Source organism: Micromesistius poutassou (assembly GCF_964030765.1).
Source record: "Micromesistius poutassou genome assembly, chromosome: 5".
NCBI lineage: Eukaryota > Metazoa > Chordata > Actinopteri > Gadiformes > Gadidae > Micromesistius > Micromesistius poutassou.
The window spans coordinates 15,721,501-15,742,468 of record NC_140275.1 but is presented as its reverse complement, the minus strand read 5'-3'; the positions used below and the strand labels follow the sequence as shown (position 1 = coordinate 15,742,468).

At 47.6% G+C, this 20,968-nt stretch overlaps 1 protein-coding gene across 1 annotated transcript in view; it reads right to left on the bottom strand.

The window, feature by feature from the left end:
* Positions 1-20,968, bottom strand: part of fbxl17 (F-box and leucine-rich repeat protein 17) — a 173,992-nt gene that overhangs the window by 41,405 nt on the left and 111,619 nt on the right. The window contains exon 9 of the mRNA XM_084468336.1: positions 880-956. Coding sequence (XP_084324462.1) covers positions 880-956 — 77 coding nt within the window. The remainder of the gene's footprint in view (positions 1-879; positions 957-20,968) is intronic.

Here is a 20,968-nt window from a genome sequence, read left to right as displayed (position 1 = left end):
TTCTGAGTACTCCTTAGAGTCATTCTGCAGAGTCATTTTCCTAGGTAATCCTGCATTTGGTAGAAGGAGCACAACCACTGCAGAGAACGGGAGGGGTAATAACAAAGGCCAGATACAGACTGCGGCCTTGAAAAAAGCAAATACAGTACAAAAGAGTATTGGACTTCAGCTTACAACAACCACGACTACTTTGACTTGGTTTGGCGAGACACAGGGTGAAGGTTCAATCTCTGTTAAACTCAGAGCAGAGCAAACAGGTTAATAGAGCGCAAAAGGGCAGCCGACAGGGTACACAGGATGTCAGGCTGGCTGTCTGTCTGTCTGTCCCTCTGCCTGCCCAATACCATCCCTCTGCTTGCACACATCAAGAGAGGATATGTGCTTTAAAGATGAGACAGCTGAATCCTGTACTCACATCTGACCCGAACTTGTTGACTATTAGATCAGGAGGATTTTTTTTTTTATCGGCAAACACGCTCGACTTACGCTCGAAGTATGCTGAAAGGTTTGTTGAATTAAATATGTTGCTGCTGCGCACCACATACACTAAAGCCTAAAAACATCAACATCTCATAAAAAGAAAAAAACTTAATGCAAAATCAATATTATCGGAGACCACCCTGAAGATTCTGACTACCAAGAAAACACTGCTGATTCTTGGTTCTGTACACAACCATGAGAACACTAACAACAGTTAGATCTAGAGGGGTCAAGAGTACCAATTGAATCTGAATATTCACACCCAATGCCGATTCATATCATGTATCCCCTACGAAACAACTAAATAATAATAATAATAATAATACTATTACATGCATGTTTCTACATACAGGCTGCTCTAGGGAAGGGAGACGAATAAAGAACAGGGCTGGACTGTACCGTGGTCTGTGATTTTACAGGAGACGAGATACAGCTCCTTGAGACTCCTCCCCTCCTTGGCGATGATCTCCACACACCTGCAGCAGAAGCGTGGAGAAGAGAGAGAGAGAGAGAGAGAGAGAAACAGAGTTAGATCTAGAGGGATCGTGTACACATCCTTCAAACAAACACCACAACAAAGGTATGCATGCATAAAGTGTGTCTCTTTGCATAACCTCTACCCTCGCATGTGCTAAAAGAGACTCGTGATTTGGCATACAGGCCCTCCCTCTCTCTTACACGCACGTGCACGCTCGTTCAGTAGGTGTTCCGCTCTAAAGGTTAAACAGTGCTGCCGTAGGGGTCACGACTGCTCAGATACTCTGCCATCCTCTTAACACTTACACACATTAATAATTAAACACCTGATGTGATGAAAGGAGGCCTGCAGGGGAGTGTACACCTCACTGTGTGTGTGTGTGTGTGTGTGTGTGTGTGTGTGTGTGTGTGTGTGTGTGGTAGTGAGCGATTGAGATTAGTTCAAAGCAAAATATCTGCTTTTCGGCCAGGGCTCACGGGACTCTATGAGTGGGGATTATGTGAGTGTGTTTTAAGTGTGTGTGTGCGTGTGTGTGTGTGGTGTGTGTGTGAAAGCATGTGTGCATGTGTGTGTTTTAAGCGTGCGTGTGTGTGTGTGTGTGTGTGTGTGTGTGTGTTTGTGCGTGTGTGTGCGCTCTCATATACACACAAGAGAAGGCCAGGGGGAAGATCAGAGAATCTGTATCAAATCATTCCCTTTAAATGGTGCTAATGAGTGGAGTGTGTGCAACAACTAGGTTTTGATCAACATATTTGACCCATTAACCTTCAGGAAAAACACGCTTGATCTTTATGCTGACGGTTCCTCTATGAATAATTAATGTCGTTCTCTCTCCCGTGCTCTCGCTCTCTCCCTCTTTTTCCCTTTTTTCTTCCTTTCTATCAGTCCAACCATTGGGTTTAGTAACATATTAGACATTCACGTATTATATTATCCCCCATTTACATGGATTGACGAGCATGTAGCGCGACAGAGTTTACCCTGAGCATGTTGAATCGCCTCGTACACAATACGTACGACCAATGTCAAACGCTGCACCCTGCGCATGACACTGTCAAACAAACACCACGCCTTCAGAGGTTTGTGACTCGTCTGCGAAGGCATGCCTCCGATGGTGGATACGAGGAGGGAGAGAAAGGAAGGAATGCTGAGGGAAGAGTTGCACTCGCATTGGCGCATCATGTTTTGATATTGCCATCCATATTCCGCGGAGCGGAGAGAGGATCCCTGGCTGTTAAGATGTGCACCGCCGGCCCATCCTCTCCAGGCCGCTGGGCCGGATCCCCGTATTGAGACTCATTTTTATTTTCGGACACGGGGCCCCTGGGCCTCTCATCGCTGTTCTCCTCTCGCCGCTCTCTCTATTCCCTCCTTTGCTTGCTCTCCCCTCCCTGCGTCTCTCTCCTCCTTCTCCTCCCCTCTGCTGTACCTGTTTCTCATCCTGCCTCACTACCTCCTTTACAGAGAGCCGTCTGCTCGGAGCGCAGCGGTGTTATTCGGAATGCTCGTCCAAGTGGTAGAGCTGATTTATTGTGGGAGGAGCTGAGGGGACAAATGGCTCAGAGGGATAACGATGAAGAGATGTGTGGTGGGATTGGTCCTCTCTGACCCCTGCAGTTCCGACAGGTTTCAGATGTCAGATGTCAGTTATCCGGCTGTACGCGTTCCCCATGTGGGAGCCGCCTCATTGCTGCTAATGAATAACACGTATGATCGGATGAACGGACGATTGACTGCAGTGGTCAGGGAAGGGCAGCAGTGCCGGGGAGTAGATGAAAAGGATTAGCGGTGAAAAGCAGCGGTAGGTGGGTGGTGAAGTTAGAGGGAGAGAGTTAGAGAGAGAGAGAGTGAGAGAGAGAGAAAGAGAGGCAGACTGTATCCCAAGGGAGCTTGTTATAGTGTGACCAGATCCCAAGGGTCACAGCAACACCAATTAGCATCCGCATCAATGGCAAACGAATAGAGAAGCAGAAAATAACAGCAGAGCAGAGGAGGAAAGGGGGGCGAGGAGCAGGAGGAGCAGGATGAGCAGGATGAGTAGCAGCATGAGCAGGACGAGGAGCAGGAGGAGGAGGAGGAAGGCAAGGACAAGCAGGTGAGGAGCAGGAGGAGAAGAACGAGGAGGAGGAAGAGTAGGAGGGCGAGGAGGACAGAAGGAGGGAGAAGAGGAGCAGATTATGAGGGACAGGAGGAGGAGATTATGAGGCGGAGGAGCAGGAGAAGGAGAATAAGGAGGGAGGGCGAGGAGGAGGAGCAGCATGGCAAGAAGGACAAGGAGTATACCTCATGGTTTAAATATTGACTATGATTTGAGATGTTTCCTCTATGTTTACGTGAATATATTTTGGATTGGATAAAGATGTTATTTATGATGTTCTCTCTGAGAACGGAAACTGGAATATAATTTTCTGTATATCTACGATTTCTAGTTATCATAAACTACAATTATAATCCTTATATCTAAAAACAAAAAATGTGTGTTTCTTATCTCAATGACCATGAGCTATGGTAAGATCTACTCCTAGTCCAATCTACTTGATGACGTCCTCAACCTGACCGTCTTTTGAAAGTGATCAGCTGACTCTGGCTGAGCATTTCTTGTCTGAATGTATGTGATCTGATGAAGGCCTTTGTAGGCCGAAACGTTACCACCTATTAAAACATTCTTATTATTGGAACTCGTGTGGAGTGTGCGGCACCTTCTTTTTCTTACTAAGGAGGACAAGGAGGCCACGGAGCAGGAGAGGAGGAGGAGGGAAGGTGGGCGGGGAGGAGGAGCAGGGTGAGGAGAAGGAGGGCGAGCAGCAGGAGGAGATAAGGAGAGAGGAGGAGGAGGAGAAAGTGGAGGAGGAGGGAAGCAGGGAAAAGTGGAGGAGGAGAGAAGGAGGGCTAGGAGGAGGAGGAGGGGAGGAGGAGGAGAGAAGGAGAGCTAGGAGGAGAGGAGGGGAGGAGAGTAGGAGGGGGCGAGGAGGGGAACAGGCACGACCAGCAGGGCGGAGGGAGAGGTGACAGGTGAGCGATCGGCTGGGGCGAGGCATCATCTGCGCCACATTAGAGACCCCTTCCTCCCCTCTGCTTCAGAGGCAACAAGCACCTGGCTCCCCGAAGGGTTTTCCACAATCCCTCCCGCTCCCCCATTACCCGGCGCACGCCGATCCACCGGCATGAATTAGTGATCCAGTTGGTTTCAATAATGTAGTGCGCCTGTGACAAAAGGCCCACCTGGACGTGCCGCGCATACCATCAGGGCCGGAAGGACGCTCCGGAAACACAAGGCGGAGTGGAAGAAAGGAGGAGATAGTGTGTGTGTGTGTGGGGGAGGGGGAGGGCGGGGGAAGTAGAGGATGCATTTGGATGCAAAACAGCAGATCTATGGGCATCTGGCAGGGGAAACGCACTCCTGCTGGAGATATGAGGTCGGGGGGGTTGGAGAAGGAGGGAGGGAGTGTGCGTGTGTGTATGTGTGTGTGTGTGTGCGCTGACAACGAATACATACACGTGAGGAAGAGGAGGAGGTGAGGCCAGCGACAGAAAGGGCGAGAGCACGAGAGAAAGAGCGAGTGTGAGATTGCACGAGAGAGAGAAATGATATGATTCCCATGACGTTATCACGGGAATATATCACGGGTCGTATCATAGGCGGAGTACACAAATATATGGATATGACAGGCTCATATATTGTAAACAATCTTTTACTTAATTATGTATCAGCTCAGTAAAGAAGTCCACAACCAACATAAAACAAGTGTTGCAGGTGGCACTCTTGTGTGTATTAATCTCAATCCCAACAGAAAGGTGAAGTGTGAAGGAGTTACCCTCCCGGTATCAACAGTGTGAACAGGGAACCCACAGAGGCCGCTGCATCTTACAGTATTTATATACAGTGTTTTTTTTTTTTTCCAGGGGTCCACACAAGCACAGTGACGACTGTAAACACCCATGGGAAATGGATTTGGTCACATTAAACGTACGGTATGTGACCATAGGGTGAGGCTTGTATTTTCTACACGGTTACCTGCAGTCCACTTCCTCTGGGCAAATTGACCAGAGGCGAAGGAGCATGGCGATAAGAGTGAAGGGAGAGGAGCTACCGAAGAGTGCGAGGAGAGCAAATATCAAAGAGTGAGTGAAAGGGGTGAGGCGCCATGAAACCATGGTGTCTGAGTCCTGTTCAACGTTGCTGCAAATAGTGCATTTTGTTCTAATACGCTGTGCTGTGTGCCGGCGGATGCACTCAACCAAAGGCACTAGCATTAGAGGCCAATGAAATGACAATAAAGCAGTTTCCATGGCAACAAAGAAGACACTTTGTGTTTAGACAATCTGTGGCGGCAGGCCGAGTGGAGGGGGGGGGGGGTTGCGGGGGTGAGACGAGGAGGATAAAGACAGAGGGGTTGCAGCAGCAGTGGGGCAGTCGGACGAGTGAAAGAGAGTTAGTAGCAGTGGACTGGAGCTAATCCTGGGTCAGTGTTTATTTGGCTTCCTGTCACTGTGCTGTCGGCACAAACAGCTAGGGGTAAACAATAAAACTGTCCCTAGTGACATTCTTTCAGAAACAAAACACACATACAGTCACACACACACACACACATATCTGATTATGCCTCTTGCCTCGCATATTTTAGTTCAGGAATCGTTTTCTCTGACTTGACTCGGAGATTCCCAGATTGACCATTATGAAGAAAATACATCTTGACAACTGCCTAACTTCAAGAGCAGAGTTTCTGATCGCTCCTAATGGGTCTTTGGTTCTAATTATTCTGACTGTGCACGTGTTTTGCCTCCTCCTCATTTGCTCCTCATTAATGCTGAGAAGAACATTCACACCACAGTGATACTCACCGTGAGAAAGAGATAAATAACACAGATGCATTCAATATATGACCACTGAACTACACATGAATTATGGAGGGATGCACTTCTCATCGTTCCCTTGGTAGGTGTGCTGCATGCTAGATAACATGGACTATAGATAACTATGAATATAAGGATGTGCTGTTATCATAACAGAAATCATTCAGAAAGAGATGAAGAAACTATTCCTGTCTGATTCTTTTACTTTGTCAAAATAAAAGAAAAATGGATTGCTCCGACCTTGAACCTATAGAAAGGCATTCGTCTCAAGGGCTTGTTGAGTTTTCAAATCGGAAAAAAACATATATATCCTTCTGAAAGGTTTGACAAGGGATCGAGGTTTGCAAGTACAATGTGCTCATTGTGTCTGTTTCAACACTAAGGCGTAATAATAAAAAAAAAAAAAGGTTCAACGTTAAGTGGGCATTAGAACTAAAGGTTGACAGGCTGGGCAGGGAGGTCCCATTTTAACTCCTTAAGTCCTTCATACTCTCCCGAATTATACCATATAATAAACGGTATGGCTTTCTGAGCTTTGAGACAGAGCCTGCATGTGTGTGTGTGTGTGTGTGTGTGTCTGTGTGTGTGTGTGTGTGTGTGTGTGTGTGTGTCCCCTCCTTCCCTCCTCTGCCTTCATGTTTGTCGGTGGCGGAACCGATGGATCTGAATGGCTATAAATAGCACAGGGAGAGCACTTTCTTTTGAAGTTGAATTCAAAAATCGAATCCAATAACACAGAAAAAAGATACAGAAGATGCACTCCTTTGGAGTCAGGGAAAGGTTAAAAGGCATTGTGCAGCCTTGCCTCCGTCGTCTCAGAATAGTAGCCAATTATCGATGGCCGTACCTTTTCCTGCGCATCCCGCTTTCAAAGCAATTTTCGACGTGACTGTACTCTCACTTTGAAAGCTTTGGCCGGCATTGAAAAGGAAAAAAAACTAAAGCAGTGCTGGCACCGCTGAGTGTCAAGCTTACCTGCTGTAGCAGTATAACAAGTAGTTGTCGTAGCAGTAATACTACAGTTCTCGGAAAAGTAAGCCGATATGGAATTTGTACAATTCACATCCGGCAAAAAAAAGTTTCAGGGCTGTAGATTGTGGTATAATAAGTCCCACAATCGACAATGTTTGATTTTGCTGTGTATCTTTGAGCACCATATATAGGATTGTGATGTTTGTTATTAAAAACATATACAGTCGACGATGGAAACCCTTGAAAATCTGCTGAAAACTGTGTCTATTTTTTCCTCTATATGGTCAGCTCACGGAGCATCAGGAATTCTCCTGTGAGGGACCTTGCCCCCTGGCATCCATGTGAAAAACACAGGAATGGCCCATTAACAACACAAGCACAGCCATTATCAAAGAGCTTTGGAGAAGAACGGGAGGCGCAGTGGGAGCATTTGATCCTAGGTGTGGGTGGTTTGCCGGAGACGTGTGTGCATATGTGTGTGTGTGTGTCCGCACAGATGTGGTTTTTCTGTGTTGTGGTGTGTGTGTGTGTGTGTGTGTAGCAACACCTCTGTGTCTATGTGTCTATGTCAGTGTGTGTGTGTGTGTGCCACCCGTCCTTGCCTGAGTGCGTGCGTACCAAACCACAAAAAGTGAAGCTTATCTCCTTCCTTTTGCGGTGCATCCAGAGGTAGCGAGGCGGAGGGGGCCGGCGACAGGAAGAATAGCAAACACTACTTCAGCTGAAAATACGAAAAAGAGAAAACGCACGGAGAGAAAAGAAGAAGGGACGCGCATTTATCACAAAGGGTCCAGGCGGTCACGCCGGCCCCGCCGACACGTGTAGCCCAGGTCCCTCTCCAGCGGGCCAATCACAACGGAGACACGGCTGAGGGGGCCGCGGGGAGGGAGGGGGGCTGTAGGGAGATACAGTGAGGAGGAGGAGGAGGAGGAGGAGGGGGAGGAGGGGGGGTGGTCCAGGTCTCATCCCACTCACACGGCCCACAATTACATGGCTGCCTGGCCACACAGAAGGGGATAGCAGGTGGAGGGGGGTGGGGGGAGTAAACCGGTGAGGGAGACGAGAAGAAGAGCAAGAAAATATAAATAACATACAAGATGGAGACGTGGAAGGAAAAGCAGAGGGTGACAAAACAAATACTCTGAAGAGGAGGAGGAGGAGGAGGAGGGATGTGATAGGAGTGGGAGGAGGGTGTGGGTGGTGGAGATGGCAGCGATGACAGACTGGGCTTCTGTGTTTTACTTAATGAAATGGGCGGGCGAAGCCGCAAAGAGGAGTTAAAAGGAGGAGGAGGAGGAGGAGGACGAGGGGAAGAGAAGGGCTTTCTAGTTCTGTGGCGAAGGCTCGCTCGGAACGGCGCTTGTTGTAAATTTGTTTTTATATTGCCCGTAAATCCATACACAAGCGCAGGGCAATGAAAGTCGTGGAGTCGTACGGTGGACGATACGGTCCGCTCGAGTTCTGGAATTTCTCCCCGGTCCAAATAAAAAAAAGAATAATAAAGTAGGCTTTATTTTTTTTCTCTCTGAGGCTTACTTTTCATTGCATAAAGCAAATGAGCGTGGCAGTAAACATTAACAATATTGAGCAGATGAGATCAATTCCATATGGGCTGACACTTTTTATCAAAAGAAAGAGTTATGTTCATGTAAATATAGGGCGTTTAATCCACTTACAAAACTATTCCACCGATACGAGCTAATTTCCTTAAATGGTTGAATGAAAAAAGAACATATACAAAAGATACAAAAGTGAAATGAAAACAGGATTTGGGATTGCGGACAAACGGAGTATATTTGAAAAAGAAGTAACCATGGCAATGTGAAATTGATTTTTATACCTTTGTCAAATCTGTGAATCTGATTCATTGTTGGCCTTTAATGCTTGCGGCCCATATACTTTAGTTTCCTTTATGATATAACATATGCACGTGTGGTAAACTATAACTACAACTGTGTACAGGCCAAAGCCATAATGTGTCTTATGTGTTTGTGTGTGCGTGTGAGTGTGTGTGAGTGTGTGTGTATGTGCACGTGCGTCTGTCTGTGCCTGTGTGTGCGTGTGCATGTGCGCGCTAGTGTGTGTACATACGTATGTTGGGGCACATGCGCATGCACGGCGCTAAATGTTTGCATGTGGGAGTGCGTGCGTGAGTTCCACCAGACTGAATCCGGGGCTGCTGCAGCAATTAGGGTTTGGATGATTTCCCAGGCCAGCCTGCAGTACCCGGTGCTCGGATGAGAATCACATTCCTATTGTGTTCCACCGCCGTTAATCATGTTTTCAAACGGCTCCGCTAAGCGGGGGCCGGCCCGTTCCAGGGGCCTGTCATCGGCCCACTCAGAGGAGTGCCGACGGGATCCTAACCTGGGGGCCAAGGAGCGGGCCGGTTAGGCTGCTCTGTGGCCCCGCTCCGTCCTCCCCTCCGCTGCTCAGGCCTGGGACTGAGACTGAGACTGAGACTGAGGCCACGCCAGGCAGGGAAGGAACGCACACTGTGCCGGCCATGAGTCGTGAGGAGACACAACGGGACTTCATGTGTCAGAGCTGATGTCTCCACCAATTCATACTTTGCGGTCACGTGACTACCTTGGATACCTGGAGGGCAACAAACGCTGGCAAAATGGTGACGAACAACGGCCAACCAGGGGAATTGCAGCCTTGCAGTTTTCCGCTACTTCAATCAATCAACTATTTAGACCATATGTCACAAAATGTTAAAATTAGATACAAAGAGAAGATAAACATACTCGGAACTTGTGATCCATACACAGCACCCGCTGATGTATTCATTGCTTTGAAGCTGGCAAAGACTCTACCAGACTTGGAGTTTGGAGATATTTACATTTATCTCATAGAGAATCCGTCACCTTATACTGCATAAAAATTTAAAGCCTACAGATGGACTAACAACGCTGTCGTATGTGAGGTGAAAAACAGGAATATCTTCATAATCAAAGCAAAGGTGAATGTTACTATTCCACCATCCACTATGAAATGTCCCCTTTTGTCCGCAATTACATAGCCAATGTGGTCTTATTATAGCCCGATCATTCACTAAAAAACACATTGAAAGCATCCAGAATATGATTTCACAATGTGTGAGGGCAGGGATGATCGCACAGTTACTGTTACAGAATGCTGCACGATTTAATCTGCACAGTGGGATGAGCGCTGGGCAGAGATGTTCGCGCATTTCAGAAGCAGGGAGATTCCGTACAAAAATAAATGTCTAATTTGTCAGTTTGCCATGTGTATGCCTGGCACAAATGCTCCCATTGAACTAATCTTTCCATCATGACGGTATTTGGACTGAGAGGAACCTAAGGACCGTTCGTGTGGTAAAACTGCCGACGTCCTGATTAGGTTACTAGGTTTCGTTGCTGGAGTTCTTGCCCGCCAGCCAGTCGTTGTGACGTCACGTGCAAAGTATGAATGAAGATGGCGCCTTAAAATGTACCACCCCCAAAAAATATTTTTTTGCACTTACTGCAAAAAAAAAAAAAAAAGGCTGTAGTCTCATATGCAAAAAAAAACAACAAAAAAAACACTGCATAGACAAAAACAAAAAGTCCAGTCATTTTTGTTGGGCGTGTGGAAAAACAATATGAAACATGGAGAACCGACATTTTGCTGCATGGTTATTGAAGGTGTAATTACAAATCTAGTGTTGGAGAGCCTGTGCATACATATGACCTGCACCATAAGCACCTGGCATCGTTAAATACAATATCACAAAACAACAATCACCGCCACCCAAAAAAAACGTGTCAGTCACAAACAGGCCAATTTGTCTCGAAAAAAAATAGAAAACACACACACACACACACACACACACACACACACGCGCACACACACACACACAGAAGGAAAAGCCAACAAAGCACTTTAGGAGGTTAAGTGGCAGTTATTCACTTGAAGCTCATCCAAATGGACAGCCTGTTGCCGTGCCAACCCTGACAGGCCGTCCGTGATGTACATGCACAAGCAGCAGTTCCACAGCAGCAGCTAAGCGGTTGTCAGTAGTAACCGGACCGCCTCGTCATCACGCGGCAAGCCTCCGCCCCCCCCGCCCCCCCCGTTTTTTTTTGTCTTACCCCTCTTCCCGACTCAAGCCCTCTTTTCTAAAACCGGCCAGAAGACGTGTGGGTGTGAGGAGGTTGAAGACTCTCCCTCTCTCTACCTCTTCCCTCTCTGGTACCGTTTTGAACCGAGTGATGCGCAGTCACATGGATTAACTCGGTGGTCTATTAGCCTAACATGTTCCCCTTATAACAAATAAAATGGAGCTTCTCTCCACGCCGAAGATGGGCATGGTTTTACTGGAGGCTGAGGAAGGAGAGCAGGTGAATTGATAATGGGTTGTCCGTGGAGTAAAACAGGCTGCACCTTGAAGTGGTGTGAGCCATACAGACCCACTCTGCACTTCTCTCTCCCTGATGCTCTTTCTCTCCCCCCCTCTCTCTCCCTCACACTCCCTCCCTCTCTCTCTCGTCACGGCTGCCCTTGCTGCCTACACCATCTGCCATAACATAACCAATATAATAGAACATAATAGAATCTAACATAGCATAATATAACATAACTGCATAGCTCAGTGGAGGATGAGTGCTGCCCCGTGGCAGCAGGTGATAAGGCGCAGCACCCCTCAGGCAAGAGAGGACCTGGTACACACTGTGTGTGTGTGTGTGTGTGTGTGTGTGTGTGTGTGTGTGTGTGTGTGTGTGTGACTGTCTGTGTGTATTTCTTTGTGTGTAGGAAATACAAAAGAATATGACATTTTCTGCTCATTTCTGGCTATGAGCTCCAGCTAGGCCAGAGATAGCGCCCTGTGATAGGTAGTCACCATGGGGACTAAAGCACCAGAGGCTTTAATGTGTTGAAACTCCCGGTGATACTTCTGTCTAGAAGCCTGTGTCAGCCCAGCTAATACACAAAGCTCCCACAGTGCAGCCATCACGTTACACAGAATGGTTTGGAGTCCACGGCCACTGTTTAAGCCACTTCACCATGTGCTTGAAACAAGTGTCATTGCACCGTGGTGGATTATCAAGTTCGATTTAGACATTGTTTACGTTGAAATGGCCATTATTGTTTTCAGGGATCTCAATATAGGAAACAAGAGTGTGAAAATGTTTTGTGTGTAGATATCATAACATCTCCATAATGTCATACCTGTACACAGTCAAACCCCTTGTAGCAACCAATAACGTAATAACAGCCAATAACGTAATAACTGCCAATAATGTAATAATTGAAATGTAATAAAGCCAATAACAAAATAACTTGCCAATAAAGTTGTTGAGCCAATAAAGTCATAACTTTTTGCCAATAAATACTCTGTGGATCCAACTTGGTGACCACGCAGACACTTTCTCAGTTTTGAGCACGGTATTGCAATTCACCACTGGAACGCTAGGGGCTGCAGGAATGAGACGTTAGCTGACCAATGACGGCCCTGCGGTCTCCATCGTTCTGAGTAGCCTCGACGGATAGTAACATTGTTTGGAGGCACACGTCGGGCTACGGAGAGGGTCTCCGACAGGGTTTGCGACGATAGAGAGGGCTTTTTACCCAGTATCATCAAGGCTTTACTTTTACTCTGGGATTCTTGAATCGGCCAAAACAGCTATGGGACCAGCCTGATCTGCAGAGCGACATTAGATCGCTTGCAGATTCGGCTGAAAATTTAATAACTGAGCCGATAATGTAATAATACATAAATATGGCTGCAGCCCCCCATTCAATATTATCATATCATACTGCTTTATTCACCAATAATCATAACCTGAATGTTTGTCTGATGCATATGCTGTCGGGGCTGTCATTGGTCAGCTAACGTCTCATTCCCGCAGCCCCTAGCGTTCCAGTGGTGAATTGCAATACCATACTGAAAACTGCAATGCAGAACTTTGACGAAAATAAAATAAAGTGATACCTCAGTTATTACATTATTGGCTCAGTTATTAAATTTTCAATGGATTTTTTTAATGCAAGGCCAATAACGTAATAACCAGCCAATAATTCATTTAAATTCATTAAGGGGGTGCAGCACAGTTGCTAAAAAAGAGACAAAAACAAACACACACTGCATAATCGACAAAAACACACACACACACACACACACACACTACACAATCAAGCAACGACAACATTCAACACATTAAAAAAAGGTAAAAAGTGCTTCATAAAGTGCTTCAATTATAAAGTGCATTGCAGCATGTTGAAAGGTCGATGTTCAGCATTAAGGAGCTGTAATTAGCTGTAATTATCTGATTCAGCAAAGCTGTAATTACATTAAATTACATTAAAAACATAATTACATTATTGGCTCAACAACTTTATTACATTATTGGCAAGTTATTACGTTATTGGCTTTATTACATTGAAATTATAACGTTATTGGCAGTTATTAAGTTATTGGCTTTATTACATTGAAATTATTACCTTATTGGCAGTTATTACGTTATTGGCTTTATTACATTGAAATTATTACCTTATTGGCAGTTATTACGTTATTGGCCGTTATTACGTTATTGGTTGCTACACCCCTTCACAGTAGCATCTGCCTCATAAATAAAACACCCAACAAACTCCAAAAGGAACACGATTATATATGTCCAAAGATGCTATTACAGACCGTATCATACATATTCATATTAAGACTGAATAATGAATAATGCCAGACTGCAATGCAAACCAGAAATTACACAGCCAGGCGATGTTGAGCACAATAAAAATCACAGATTTTTCAATAAAACGGCGACATTCTGACGTAATAAAAATCACAGATTTTTATTACGTCAGAATGTCGCCGTTTTATTTGTGATACAATTATCCCCTTTTCTCACATTGAGTGATTTGGTTTTCAACACATCCAACGCAGCATAGCGCATTACAGATTCCCCATCGTCGTCAACACTCTGAAACGGATATCGCCACGGGTGTGCGTAATTGTTCAACAAATTCATATTAACTATTATAAATTATTGAAAATGTCATATTCCAGGAGAAAGCATTCATTAAAATCGGACTGCATGCACTCAAGTTTGGCCCGGGGCTGTTGCCATAGGGCTGCTTTATGATTAAATGTCACTTCTCCAGAGCAGATAATACAACCATTAACAATGAACCAGCAACCACAGCCGCGCTTCAGGCTGCTGGCTAGGAGGGGGAGCGGCCATTTTTAACAGTGATTAATCAGAGCAACACACACACACACACATAAAAAAAAACACACACACACACACCAAGCACCACAGGAACAGGAAACCATAACTCCTGCGCTGTGTGTCCGCATGCAGACAAGAGGTGAGGTGCCACCGTGTTTACCCACATGTCTGACACAGTATCGCGTGGCTGCCGGTGGGTGGTGGGGGGGCATGGCTTGGGCCCTCTTGGTCGTCGCTAATTGCTCAACGCTTTGATTACTGCCATCTATTTTAATGAGAGCTCACGCTCTCGCTCTCTCTCTCGCTCTCCCTCTCTCACTTTCACTCACACATTCTCTCTCTCACCCCAGCCTTGCTCACTTCATCGCAGACATATATTCATATTGATTTGATGCATGTGCGCTCGTGCACGTGTGTGCTCATGCACACACACACACATTGTTCTGTGCCTGATGACACTCCACACCATGTTCATCTTGGCAGCAGAACATTGGAGGGTGTTCATTTAACTAATGGATATGAAGGGGAGGTTGGAAGAGAATTGGACACAGAGAGAGGGAGAGAGAGGGAGAGGGGAGAGAGAGAGAGAGAGAGAGAGAGAGAGAGAGAGAGAGAGAGAGAGAGAGAGAGAGAGAGAGAGAGAGAGAGAGAGAGAGGGAGAGAGCAGGAGAGAGAGAGCGGGGGAGAGAGAGTGAGAGATGGAAGGGGATGGGGGTTTTGAAATAAACCACACTGAATTCTGTAGGATGGCCTATAAAGTCATATTATGCCGTGTAATTTCCAGACTGCTATGACAGAATGGGGGATACTTCAATTACATGGGCTGGCTTTAATTACGCTGAATAAGGCGGGCCCAGTCAGAGGCAGGCGGGGGTGGGTGCGGAGCTGGGCGGGTGGGGGCAGTGTGTGTGTGTGTGTGTGTGTGTGTGTGTGTGTGTGTGTGTGTGTGTGTGTGTGTGTGTGTGTGCGTGTGTGCAGGTTGGGTTGCTGCTGATGCAACCCTTCTGTGAGATAGGCCTCACACTATCCAAATGCCGGGTTTACACACGCACGTGGGTGTATACACACAAACACGCACACGCACAAACACACAAACACACACACACACACGCACGCACGCACGCACACACACACAAGCCGCATCCACACTGCCTGATCAATTAGGCTCAAGCTGTTTGAAAGACTCGGCAGCACAGTGGAAGCAGTGCGGGCAGATCTCCTAGAACCATTGATTGGAATTGGAACAGAAAATATCCTAATTTGCTTCTGCGTCTCCTCCGCCCCCATTCAATTCAATTGCGGCTCTCATCTTCGCCGCCTTCATACTCTCACTGATGTACATCACAGGAGGTCCACAATATCACAAAAAATAGTTGGAGACATAAGGTAAAGCATTACGTCTCGGAACACATATTACTCTCTATAAAACACATTGGTTCGGACACAAGTCGTCGCTGTTAAAAATGACCCCTTTTGCTAATGCAATGTTTCGGATACTGAAAAACAAAACTCCTCCCTCGACGAGGAGAGGGTAAGGGAGCGAGGGCCGGAGTGGGTGACTGACAAATGGTGAATGAATAACGTGGGAGAGTAACACGAGTGCATTAGGGAGCGGAGGAAGCGGACCACCTCCGTGAGACCGCAGCTAAGAACGGATCACAGTCTCACACTCTGCTCCATCACTTAACCACCCGTCGGGCTCCACCATTAAACCAGTCCAAGATGTCCTCTCCGACCATCAGCAGTACCACACACAGAGGCCCAGGCATACATACCCGCAAGGAGACAGACACACACACACACGCACGCACCCAGCCGTACACACACCCAGACGTACACGCACGCACACGCACACACACACACACACACGCACATGCGCGCAGGCGCTTTCAAGTTGAGAAATGTAGCTTTGAAGGAAATGGTGGAGCTCAGGATAATGATGTGGTCGCGGTGTTTTGCTCGTAAGTGAACGAGAACAGCCTAACCTCAGCTCTGAAACGTATTCACTGGGTACAGTGAGGAAGGCCTCGCGGATGACCCCCAGACCGGCAACGGTGACCTCTCCTCTTCCTCTGTTAATGCGGCGGCCTTCGTCTGACTTATGAGCGCACACCTTCTGCCTCTGCATCCACGCAGCGGGGACCCTGCTTATCCACCCTGTTGAGCTCTGCGGCGTTATTAGCGAGCAGAAGAAGAAAAAAAAAAAAAGAAGGTTCCATCCACACTCTCGGTTATTCAGTTAGCCAACCGGGCGGACCCCGGGTGCACTGGTGGTAATTGCAAACAGAGAGAAAGTGTTCTTTTTTTTGTTGTTACCGTGGCGGCGGCTGCTGTATAATGGCTCCGAGCTACTCCAGCTAAATCATGCTAACGGCTTCGTCCGGCGGCGGCGTTGGCAGCCAACAACAACACCGCCAATGCCTTCGCCGCCGCCGCCACGAACCACAGCCACCTCCGCCATCACCATCACCTTCCCTTCACCGGGTCCCATCACGCCAGAGCTCTGCTGGTGATTTACGCCACGGCATGCGCTGCGCCGTCGCCCATTTCATTGGCTGGGTCGTAACATCGCCGCATTACACCTCCAGAGGTATGGCCAATAAAATACACACACACACACACACACACACACACACACACACACACACAGACAGACACGCACATGCACGCACATGCATATTTAGCGCACGCGCTGGATATGAAACCCATAAGTTCATAATTAGAGACCTCTGGAATATAAAAAGGAGGGGGGGGGGGGTATGCATAGCTAAGGTGTGCAACCTAGCTGCTTATCCAATTGTTCCCTCCGTGGGAAGAGCAGGACGCAGAGTGAGATGGAGAGAGAGAAAGAGAGACACAGCAAGAGATATAAATAGAAAGAGAGGCAGCGAGAGATAAAGAGAAACAGCAAGATATATATATATATATATATATATAGCAAGAGAGGCAGCGAGAGAGAGAGAGAGAGAGGCAGGGAGAGAGACAGAGAGAGAGAGAGAGAGAGAGAGAGAGCGAGACAGAGAGAGTGAGTGAGTAAGAGAGAGACAGAGAGAGAAAGGCAGACAGAAAAAGTCAAACAGAGAGAGAGAGAGCGACAGAGACAGATAGAGCCAGAAAGATGACTAAGAAAGAGAGAGCGTGAGAAAGAGAGATAGTAGCAAGACGGACAAGAGATCCTAATGTGAAACTGGTGGCTAAATAATTGTGATGGTTCCAACATCGCTCAGGGTCTGGGCGGAGGGGTTGACTCCTGCGACACACATCCATTAGGTATTCAGGGAAACAGATGTCGTCTGGCCCGGTCCACCCGCTGGTCCGAGGGCTCCCCCGGTGAGAGAGAGGGGGGAAAAAAAGTACTTCCCAAAGAAACAGTGCAATTGATCGTGTGCCAAGAAAGAGTTAGAAGAGTTTTGTGCTACATGAGAAACTAGAGGCAGGCGGGGGGGATGAGAGACAAGCGGAGCACAGTAAGAGAGAGAGAGCGAGAGAGAAGAGAAGAGAAGAGAAGAGAAGAGAAGAGAAGAGAAGAGAGAATGAGATAGAGAAGTTCAGAGTGGGTCTGTATGGCTCACACCACTTCAAGGTGCAGCCTGTTTTACTCCACGGACAACCCATTATCAATTCACCTGCTTTCCTCCCTCAGCCTCCAGTAAAACCATGCCCATCTTCGGCGTGGAGAGAAGCTCCATTTTATTTGTTATAAGGGGAACATGTTAGGCTAATAGACCACCGAGTTAATTCATGTGACTGCGCATCACTCGGTTCAAAGCAGTGCTACAGCAATTTGTGCGGTCATAAAAGTAAACAGCTGTAATGAAAAGCGAGCGTGTTTTGGCCATTTTCCTCGCAGGATAATGACTCCAGAGGTTAAGTGAGCATTTGCTCGGCATGCAGGCCGCGGATGTTCCAGGGCGTCGCTCTACTTGCCAATTCTAACTTAACTTTTGGCGTCCTCCATCTGCTGTGCGCATGGCAACATCTAAACACACTTCTTCATTAGACCATCATCAAGTGCTGCTGCCATGTTTTAGGTTCCTATCCCCATGGTTTGGATCAGTGCCTGAAGCACGGTTCATGTTCTTTGTATATTCTTTACACAGTTTTATATATATATATATATATATATATATATATATATATATATAGCTTGTACATTTTATTTCTAGATTGTATAATGGGTAGAATTTATGTGGCCATATATAATTCCAAAGTGAGTTTGTGAGTGTATGTGTTTGAGGTTGTGTGTCCCTCTATGTAAAGAGGTCCATGTGAGTAATCAGAAGATGACATGAGCAGAGAATAATGGCGGAACAGTTGAAGTAAGGAAGCCCGACATATCTCTATTGTTCCCCATTGTTTTTTCCTGCCCCCATTGACATTACAGTAATCATCCCTGCAAACACACTCTCTCTCTCTTTTAGGGCTTTCAGTTGGAATGATGGGCGAGCGAGAGAGCGTGAGCAATAGAGGGAGACAGGGGAAGGGGAGAGAGAGGAGAATAGAGAGTAGGCACTAGGGTCAAGAAGAGGATTTAATAGACAGCACTAGTGGTGGATGTGATTATAGTGCTTACCCCCCGCCCCTACCCCACTTTACCCCCACCGTTTGCTCCTCTATGGATTCCAGACAATAACAGACCCTGACCTTTCATTTCCACCCCTCCATCTATATCCTTCTCTCGCTCTAGACGTTCCTTTCTCGAACCGTCGGTTTCGTCTTTCCTCATGTGAGCGATCTCTCTCTAGTACGCTCTCTCTACGGCTGCCGCTTCTTTTTGTTTTCATCCACGGCCTCTCTGTTCTCTCCTCTGAGGCGGCAAAAAGCCAGGTCTGCTTCCAACCGGCGTCTGGTCTCTCCCTCTCGCTGTCCTTCAGTCTCGCGGCTCAGACCACATCACACACCTATAAGGCTTCCTCTCGTTCGTCTCCATCGCTCCCCTCCCTTTCTCCGTCCCCCCTTTCATGTTTTTTACCCCCTCCGCCATCCCATTCATCAACTCCCTCGTTTTTTACCCGCCCCGAGCCCCACAGTCGTCCCCCCGCCGCCGCCCCCCCCCCCCCCCCCCCGCCCCCCGTACGCAACGTTTTCTCTGAACCCCCCCTCTCCAAGATTTCAATGGACGTAAAGAAAATGTTAAGAGAAAAGGAAGAACAAAAGAAGAATCACAAAGACGGAAGGGGAGAAGAGACGAGAGGGGGAAGAAAGGCAAGAGGCGCGCTCCAGCCCGACAAAAAAACGGCCTTGTCTCGCCGATGATTGACACGGTGTGACACGCATTAGCAGCGCCGCGGAACACGGCCGTGACAAACGACGACACGCCAGCGCTCCCCTCCCCCCCCCCCCCCCCCCACCGCCGCCCCACCACCGAGACCACCACCACCACCACCACACCCTCCCGTCTCTGGTTGAGCCCCGACGGAAACCGCACCGAATGTCAGAGGAGCCTCCACAACAAAGCGGTTTTTCGCCGGGGGGAAAAGCGGGGCCTGTGATCCATACGATATCTGGGCCTAATCTAACTCAAGCTCCCCTCATTACCAACACAGCATGGGCCCCGAGACGGCGGCAGACCCTGCCCCAGCCCGGGATTGGAACAGTGTGCGCGCGCGTGCACGCGTGTGCATAAGTAAGTGTGTGTATGTGTAAGTGTGTGTGTGTGGTGTAACTGTCTCAGTAAAGGGCTATGTAATGCACCATGACACACGCGGATCCAGCGGATTTACTCACCATGTCATCCCTCCCGCAAGACACAAAACCATAGAAAATGCTAATTTCAACCTTCATAAACAAACATAATGAGTGTCCAGAGTGTGTATGGACGTATGGATGTATGGATGTGTTTGTGTGTTTGGCGGTTTTAACGCTTCATTTCCATAATGTGTGTGGGAGTGTGTGTTTATGTGCGGGTGAGTAATTGAGAGTGTGGGATCCATAAGCATATAAACATGTCCAAATATCTGCCGTAACGGATGACGTTATGCATCTGTATGTGAGCGCGCACGTGTGCTGCGTGCGCGCGTGTGCTGTCGGACTGCGCACACACATAGTGGAGCAAAGGGTTTTTTGGACATGAGCTTGTGCCTCATTACCCCTTGTAACAACATGTGCGCGCACGTTGCACTGCTGTCGTCATGCTCGCTGATGTCATGCAGTGTCTCGCCAGCGGGGCCAATCACACGAGGCGATAATGTACCCATAGAAAGGGCAACATATTTCACCCCGCCAATAATGCGCCGCGGGCTCCAGAAACTTTTCACCACCCTCTAGGATCCGGCTCACATCCAAGGACAGGCAGGGAAGAGTTTAGCCAAGAGCTAGAGGCCTGATCGCAACTACAGCAGGCAGACACTGGAAAGAGGCACGATGGAGGAATTAAAACCTGGTGTGTGCGCGTGGGTGTGTGTGCGTGCGTGCGTGCATATTCTCATAAGACTGCATGAAGCAATGCACGCACGGAAATATGTACGCACACAAAGACACGCACTTATGCAGGCACAAACACACACACAAACACACCAAAGCTGAACAGTGGATGGTTGAGGAGACTCGGCTGAGTCTGCCAGCTTGGTTTTATATTCTGCTATGTTACAAATCCGCCCAGCATGGACGTTCACTCCACCACCTGAGGTGTGTGTCTGTAAATTGTTCAACCTGTTTTACAGTGAGGAAAGCCAAAGTCTATCCTGTGTGTGTGTGTGTGTGTGTGTGCGTGTGCGTGCATGCATAAGTGTGTCTGTTACTTTGTGTGAGAACGTGTGAGTGATCTATTCAGTTTTCCACATGAAGCTGTTTCTCATTAGTCAATTTGCACAGGGGCCTCTATGCTGGGGCCCCTTTACCCCTTTATGTTTAGACCTGAATGGGACCCCTCCATCCACCAGCACTCATCACTCGCCCCGGGTCAGGTCTCGCACCCGAGCAAACTGCAGAGTACGAAGGATCACTGGGTAGAGACAGGCAGATTAACAGAAGCCCCCTAATTTGATTGGTGGATCATTTTAACACTGTCCAT